Source organism: Ammodytes marinus, assembly GCF_949987685.1.
Source record: "Ammodytes marinus genome assembly, chromosome: 11".
NCBI classification, from domain to species: domain Eukaryota; kingdom Metazoa; phylum Chordata; class Actinopteri; order Uranoscopiformes; family Ammodytidae; genus Ammodytes; species Ammodytes marinus.
Genome location: NC_137215.1, coordinates 765,273 through 773,795, shown reverse-complemented (window position 1 = coordinate 773,795; position 8,523 = coordinate 765,273). Strand labels below are relative to the sequence as shown.

At 41.5% G+C, this 8,523-nt stretch overlaps 1 protein-coding gene and 1 pseudogene across 2 annotated transcripts; both read left to right on the top strand.

Moving 5' to 3' along the window:
* Positions 1-876: 876 nt before the first annotated feature.
* LOC307257703 (nuclear factor 7, brain-like) lies at positions 877-2,563 on the top strand. The gene is made up of 2 exons (XM_080036990.1): positions 877-991; positions 1,083-2,563. The coding sequence occupies exon 2, from the start codon at positions 1,100-1,102 to the stop codon at positions 2,528-2,530; it is 1,431 nt and encodes a 476-aa protein (XP_079893116.1). The 5' UTR covers positions 877-991; positions 1,083-1,099; the 3' UTR covers positions 2,531-2,563.
* A 14-nt stretch (positions 2,564-2,577) lies between these two features.
* LOC307257704 (nuclear factor 7, brain-like) lies at positions 2,578-7,211 on the top strand (annotated as a pseudogene). The gene is made up of 2 exons (XR_013845610.1): positions 2,578-5,186; positions 5,288-7,211. The product of XR_013845610.1 is annotated as a nuclear factor 7, brain-like (transcript).
* Positions 7,212-8,523: the final 1,312 nt, after the last annotated feature.

Genomic DNA, 8,523 nt, shown 5'->3' with positions numbered 1-8,523 from the left:
CAGTCCATGTCTCTCCGTCATGTCTCTCGCTCTGTCCTAATAATCGCTTGTGTGTGTGTGTGTGTGTGTGTGTAAGAGACCCCCCCCCCCCCATCCAACCTGCATTCAGTACACAGACACTCCCTACTATCAGTACAACGTGCAACATTAAATCCTACAGAACTGGTCTGCCCGCATCATTACTCACACAAACTGATCTAAACACGTCACCCCCCAGTGGAATTCAACTACACGGCTCCCTGTACATAACTAGATCGGTTACAACAATCTTCTGCTCATATGCAAAGCCCTCCACCACATTTCCCTCAAAACCACCTGGTCTTACTGGCCTACTCTCTGTAACTAACACTGTAACTGTCTAACTATCTCTTGGAATGCTTAGAATCTTTTTTAATTGTTAATTTTATTTTATTTATGACATGTAAGGTGAGTTGGTGTCCTGGAAAGTGTCCTCAGGTAAAATGCATAATTATTATTATTTATAATCTTTTGAATGTTGAAACTCCATCTCTAAAAAAATGGTAAAACCCAGGCAAGCGTATATTTTCAAATAAAATCAGGATACTTCCTTCTTCCTGCACAGCCCTGCCCCTTTGTGTGAACATGATGCATTCAGGAACGTCTCCAAAGCTCGTACATTGAAATATTTATAGATTCATAGTTTGAAAAACTGATTTTAATTATGCAAACATACATAAACAAACTATATCCTACGTTACCGACTTTCCTCCAGATTTCATGGTCCCTCAATCCCAGAATATTCCCAGGATTTTACTTTATATTTTTACTCCTCCGATACGATCCTCATCATTCCAACTGCCCTTGAACATTAATGTTGTTGCATCAACACTGTCAGTTTACATAACAAGCAGTAAAAGACGTCAGAAAGGAGCCTCACCAAGACACACGGAGATTCACCTTCAGACCAAACTAACAACTTCCTCTGAGTGAGTTCAGCTCCTACAACACTGTGACACTCCACACACTGAAGGTGAGTTTGACTCAAAGTTAATCTCAGAGAAGTTTGTAGAAGAGGGAAGGGAGCCACTACTGACTGTACCTTCTGTCTGCTCTGTTTTCAGCTGCACTCACAGACAAAATGGCTTCCAGATCAGAGGAGGATTTCTGCTGTTCGGTCTGTACAGACGTCTTTAGAGATCCTGTTGTTCTGTCGTGTAGCCACAGCTTCTGTAAAGAATGTCTGAAGAATTGGTGGAGAGAGAAACCAACACGTGAGTGTCCAGTTTGTAAGAGAAGATCTTCAAGAGTAGAACCCCCTTGTAATCTGGCGTTAAAGAACCTGTGTGAGGCCTTCTTACTGGAGAGAGATCAGAGAACTTCAGAGGATCTCTGCAGTCTGCACTCTGAGAAACTCAAACTCTTCTGTCTGGACCATCAGCAGCCAGTTTGTCTCGTCTGCAGAGATTCAGAGAAACACAGCGGCCACAGATTCAAACCCATCGATGAAGCTGCACCTCAATACAAGAAGAAACTTGAGGAAACTCTGGAGCCCTTAAAGCAGAAGTTAAAGCTTTTTGAACAAGTTAAAGTGAAGTCTGATCAAACAGCAGAACACATAAAGGTCCAGGCCCGACGTACAGAGACGCAGATTCAGGATGAGTTTAAGAAGCTTCACCAGTTTCTAGTAGAGGAAGAGAAGGCCAGGATGGCTGCACTGTGGGAGGAAGAGGAGCAGAAGAGTCAGATGATGAAGGAGAAGATGGAGGCTCTGAGCAGAGAGATGGCAGCTCTTTCAGACACAGTCAGAGCCACAGAGGAGCAGCTGAGAGCTGAAGACATCTCATTCCTGCTCAACTACAAGGCTGCAGTGGAAAGAGTCCAGCAGCGCCCCCTGCCAGATGATCCACAGCTGCTCTCAGGAGCTCTGATAGACGAGGCCAAACACCTGGGCAACCTGACCTTCAACATCTGGAACATGATGAAAAACATGGTCTCCTACACTCCTCTGGTTCTGGACCCAAACACTGCTCATCCACAACTCATCCTGTCTGAAGATCTGACCAGTGTGAGACGAGAAGGGCAGAAACAGCAGTTTCCTGATAATCCAGAGAGGTTTGATTATTACGGCTCTGTCCTGGGCTCTGAGGGTTTTAACTCAGGGACTCACAGCTGGGACGTCCAGGTTGGAGACAGTACAGTCTGGTTTCTGGGTGTGGCAGCAGAGTCTGGCCAGAGGAAGGGAAAGGAAGAGTCTGGATTATGGGAATTAGGGTTCGATAAAGGTAAATACTACGCACGGTCAACACCAGTTCCAGACATTGTTCTCCCATTTGAGAAGAAGCTCCAGAGGATCAGAGTGAATCTGGACTGGAACAGAGGAAAACTGTCGTTCTCTGATCCTGATACTAACACACACATGCACACCTTCACACACACTTTCACTGAGAGGATGTTTCCATTCTTTAACACTAGCGATGAACTGAAGATATTACCAGTGAAGATCTGTGTGACAGTGGTACAGAGTAGGGCTGGGCGATATCGACCAAATCTTATATCACGATATAGGTAATTTTATATCACGATATGGATATATATCACGATATAGTATTTTTCCTTAAAATTCAATGGATTACAATAACCGTACTGAACTTTAATCACATTAGATTATTTAAATTTTTGCTTGGAACTTAAATTTCCATACAAAAGAAAAACTGGTGCAAAATACCACACCAGTCTGGCTTTAGTCAGTCAGCGCAAAATAAAAATGACAGCATCAACCAAAGAGCCTACATTTTCCAATTGATAGTAGCCTATATCAAAATAATGAAAGATTTGAATTTTCCTGCAGTATTTGCTCATCTTCATTTAAAAAAGCTGTCAAAATTAACTAATGAGCAAATGTCTGGTAATACTTTAACTCCAGCTTCAACACAAATAATATTTTCAAGTTTGACATGTTTTAAAGTTACATAAAACCATTCTTGCTGGCCGTCTCCAACAATAACAGCACGGGGGTGAAGCCCCGAGTAGGCTAAAGATGTCATTATTAGCCAGCTAGCTCACGAGAGCTAACCCATGTAGTTTGCGGCTTAAAACAAGCCAACTCTGCGTCACGGCAACAGCACGCTGAAGCAGCAAGCAAGTTTCCTTTGCCCAATGACATTTTTGACCGTTAAAACCAGCTGCTCTGCCACCGTGACACGGAGTTGGTTTGTTAACTTTAGTGACGGCGCACCGAAGCTAGACCACGAGCTAGACAGCTAGAGCAACAGATGAGGCTTCTTCTGTTGCGGGTAGAGAAGCTGTATTGCAGCCCAGAACTCGGCTGCAGAGCCCCTGTGTGGCGCGGCGGTGTAACTCCAGTGTAACTGTAGGGACTCAGAGGGACAGCTGCCTCCCGCTCCATATATGCTCCCGCCACATTAACTTTTTTTCTCCGCGATATAAACGGTATGGCCAAATCTCTCCCGGTAGACACTTTCATATCGTCCACGATATGATATCGTTATATCGCCCAGCCCTACAATAAAGTAGAGTTGATTCAGTCTAAAGTGTTTTTATTTAATTTATAATCGTTAAATACTTTTCCAGCTCTTATGAAGTGAGGATTTTTGATTAATGGAGCTCATTTATTATAATACAAAACCGATTACAAGAACAACTAGAACTGCGAGCAGTTGTGAACGGGGGCCAAGCCTCCCACGCGACTCGGGAACGTGCGTCGTCGTCCGCGGCGCCGGCCCCTCGCTTCACGGAATCCGGGGATGTAAAGTTTTTGAACGTGGGATGTTCGGTTTGGGAGTTATAGACCAAAAGGCAAAAAAATCGCAGAGAAAGATGCTCAAGTGTTTTTGGCGCCCCCTTTTGGAGAAATATAAGGAAAAAGTAGAACCAACCTGAGAACCATAGGACAAACACGTGTAAAGTTTGGTGTTAATAGGATGAATCGTTTTGGATTTAGGAGCTACAAGGTAGCTAATGTGCAAATCTTTAAAGCGCTACCGTTTGGTCTTCCGATGGTCGTACAAAAATTATTTATACAAATGTTGCTCGTGGGAGTTGGTAGAGCATAATGCTTTTGGTTTCGTCCAAATCGGGCAAAAACTGTAGGAGGAGTGTGTTTTGGTGACTGACACAGTTTTTGCGATGTAGCGAAAAAAAATCCCATACCCAAATGGGCGTGGCCTATCTCAAAAGATGCAGCTGACTTGTGGGCATCTGTGGATATAAAGTGTTTGACTGTGGGATGTTCGGTGTGTAAGTTATAGCCCCAAACACGTTTTCTTTGCTTTTTGTGGTTTTGGCACCCCCTATGGATGACATTCGCAATTGAAGTTAAATCAGTTGTACATGTGTTTCTTAAGTCATGCATATGTGCGCATGATCAAGGAAATTGATCAAAAACGCAATTTCTTGAAGGCAATCTTGAATAGGTTTCTGTAAACTGAAACACATCAGCGATACAGGGGTAGTCTAAATCATAATGCAAAAAAACTATCAAAAAAACTATTTCACACCGTTTCTAAAGTGTTTTCAAAAGGCATAATTTTTAATGTTTATTTAACTTTTATTGGTGCAGTCATTTTTCTGCTGCACGAGCCTGCTGTGGCCTCCGGGGGGCGCCAGAGGATAGTTAGATTCCTCCATAAGACCTAATGTATTAATATTTGTAATTCTCCGCTCAGGAGGATAATTCAGATTATTGGAAGAGGTGATTTTACACCAGTGAGGACACATTTATGAATGAGGATATTGATTTTAGCTAATAAATTACTTAAAATGTTACACAGTGCCCCTTTAACGTCTCTCCTCTTGCTGCCCAGCCCTGCCTCTTTCTGTGAACATGATGCGTTCAGGAACGTCTCCAAAGCTCGTACATTAAAACATTTATAGATTTATAGTTTAAAAAACTGATTTTAAATACACAAACACTATACAATACATAAATAAACTATATCCCATGTTACCGACTTTCCTCCAGATTTCATGGTCCCTCAAACCCAGAATATTCCCAGGATTTTACTTGATATTTTTACTCCTCCGATACGATCCTCGTCTTTCCCACTGCCCTTGAACATGAACGTTGTTGCAACAGCCTGCTGCACACTGTCAGTTGGAAAAGGAAGACGGACAGAGCTTCACTAAGAGACACACAGAGACCAAACTAACAACTTCCCCTGAGTGAGTTCAGCTCCTACAACACTGTGACACTCCACACACTGAAGGTGAGTTTGACTCAAAGTTAATCTCAGGGAAGTTAGTAGAAGAGGGAAGGGAGACACGTCTGACTGTACTGAGTTTTTTTTCTGTCTGTCTGTCTTTTCAGCTGCACTCACAGACAAAATGGCTTCCATGTCAGAGGAGAATTTCTGCTGTCCGGTCTGTACAGATGTCTTTAGAGATCCTGTTGTTCTGTCATGTAGCCACAGCTTCTGTAAAGGCTGTCTGAAGAACTGGTGGAGAGAGAAACCAACACGGGAGTGTCCAGTTTGTAAGAGAAGATCTTCAAGGGTGGAACCACCTTGTAATCTGGTGTTAAAGAACCTCTGTGAGGCCTTCTTACTGGAGAGAGATCAGAGAACTTCAGAGGCTCTCTGCAGTCTGCACTCTAGAAAACACGAACTCTTCTGTCTGGACCATCAGCAGCCAGTTTGTCTCGTCTGCAGAGATTCATAGAAACACAGCGGCCACAGAATCAGACCCATCGATGAAGCTGCACCACAACACAAGAAGAAACTAGAGGAAACTCTGGAGCCCTTAAAGGAGAAGTTAAAGCGTTTTGAACAAGTTAAAGTGAAGTCTGATCAAACAGCAGAACACATTAAGGTCCAGGCCCGACGCACAGAGACGCAGATTAAGGATCAGTTTAAGAAGCTTCACCAGTTTCTAGAAGAGGAAGAGGAGGTTAGGTTGGCTGCACTGTGGGAGGAAGAGGAGCAGAAGAGTCAGATGATGAAGGAGAAGATGGAGGCTCTGAGCAGAGAGATAGCAGCTCTTTCAGACACAGTCAGAGCCACAGAGGAGCAGCTGAGAGCTGTAGATGTCTCATTCCTGCTCAACTACAAGGCTGCAGTGGACAGAGTCCAGCAGCGCCCCCTGCCAGATGATCCACAGCTGCTCTCAGGAGCTCTGATAGACGAGGCCAAACACCTGGGCAACCTGACCTTCAACATCTGGAACAAGATGAAGGGCATGGTCTCCTACACTCCTCTGGTTCTGGACCCAAACACTGCTCATCCAAGTCTCATCCTGTCTGAAGATCTGACCAGTTTGAGATATGGAGAAGAGGAACAGCAGCTTCCTGATAATCCAGAGAGGTTTGATTATTACCCCAATGTCCAGAGCTCTGAGGGCTTTAACTCAGGGACTCACAGCTGGGACGTCCAGGTTGGACACAGATCATGGTGGGGACTGGGTGTGTTAGCAGAGTCTAACCAGAGGAAGGGAGACAAACCGTCTGGAATATGGAGAATATCGTTCTATGAAGGTAAATACTACGCATGTTCATCACCAGATCCACAAACTGTTCTCCCATTGGAGAAGAAGCTCCAGAGGATCAGAGTGAATCTGGACTGGAACAGAGGAAAACTGTCATTCTCTGATCTTGAAACTAACACACACATACACACCTTCACACACACTTTCACTGAGAGGATGTTTCCATACTTTAACACTAGCGATGAACTGAAGATATTACCAGTGAAGGTCTGTGTGACAGTGGTACAGAGCAGTTAGAGATGAAGATGATGATCACATATACTATATAGTTTATGTTTAAAAGTGCAATGCCATTTTGTGAAATCCTCAAAGCAAACGTCACCAAGTGGATTTCATATTTTTAAGAAGGGAAAACGGCCTGGATTCAAACCCAGGTCTGCTGCGACAAGGACTGGGCCTCGATATGGAACTCCAAACACCACGGAGCGCCCCGTGGATTTCCACGTGAATCTTTAACTGCACCTGTCCTTATGCTGCCTTATTATTCAATGTATTTTGTTGCTGTTGTTTATATTGAGTTTTGTGTCTATTGTGTTTAATTTTTCAAACGTAAAATAATTTTTTAAGAACCCATATTTTTTTGGTTCATTTAGCCTTTGTCTTTTTCATAAAATGTTTGTAATTCCAATTTCTTGTTAATGATTTATTATATTGACTTGTGTGTGTAGAAGCCATGAATTTGTTAAAATATTTAAAATTACTTAAATGAATTGTTTACAATATGTAAGAAATGTTAAATGATCCGAAACACGTGTAAAATAAAGACAAGTTGATTCCATCTGAAAATTTGTTTTATTTACTAACTATGTTTAATTCTGTGGCGCTGCCCGATGTCAGGCAGAGAATCTAACCCCGACTAGAATGTATTGCTCTTTTGACATGCTTGATTACACATACAGGTGAAACTCGAAAAATTAGATTATCGTCCAAAAGTTCATTTATTTCTGTATTTGAACTTAAAAGTTGAAACTAATATATTTTATAGACTCATTATATGCAAAGTGAGATATTTCAAGCCTTAATATGTAATATTCTAATTTTCGGAGATTTTGAATTTGGGGTTTTTATAAACTGTAAGCCATAATAATCACAATTATAACAAATAAAGGCTTCACATATCTCACTTTGCATGTAATGAGTCTGTATAATATATTATTTTCACCGTTAAAGTTGAATTACTGAAATAAATGAAGTTTTGCACAATATTCTAATTTTTCGAGTTTCACCTGTATTTAAGCAGCTAAGCCGATGCTTTAAGCTACAGAGAATGTTTAACCTAGAGTCACCTGGCTGACGCGCTTGATTTCACTCAACTATTCGCTTTCTTGTGTTGTCAATAATCTCATCCGAGTTTTCGTCTTGTTTAGCAGGGCAAGGCAAGTTCATTTCTATAGCACCATTCAGACAAAAGGCCATTCAAAGTGCTTTACAGGGGCAAGATTAAAATACATCGAATATAGAATACACATTAGAATTGCGAATAAAAAATATTAATAGAAATAAAACATTTAAATAGAAGACTAAACAATCATTCACTGTGATGTCACAGTAAGAGATTAATTTCCACCGTCCAATATTAACTTAAACAAACAAAGGATGAGCGGTGATGCAGTATAATACACCTGCCAAACAAAAGTTCCTGCCATGCCTCTGTAAATGTCCAACAGGCAAGATTAGACTGCCACCTAATGGCCACACCGGGAATAACAGACAACACATTTACATCACATTTGGCTCCTACAACACATGTACAGCTCTGGAAAAAAAATCAAGAGACCACTCCTGATGTTCAGTGTCTCTCGTCCTACTATTTAGAGGCATATGTTTGAGTAGAATGAACATTTTGGTTTTATAATATAAACTACCGATAACATTTCTACCAAATTCCAATACATTTTTTCTTCATTAAGAGCATTTTCAATAAGTTATGTAGAGATGAAGATTGAAGAAAAATCCAGGCTGGTCTCTTAATGTTTTCTGGGGATGTTTGTCAAAACTTGGATAGTAAAATGTGATTTAATTTTTTTTTACAAAATGTTTTAACTAAAGATAAACTATATGTAG

Excerpts from the sequence above, each read along its gene's own strand:
- LOC307257703 (XM_080036990.1), top strand. The coding sequence starts at position 1,100 with ATGGCTTCCAGATCAGAGGAGGATTTCTGCTGTTCGGTCTGTACAGAC.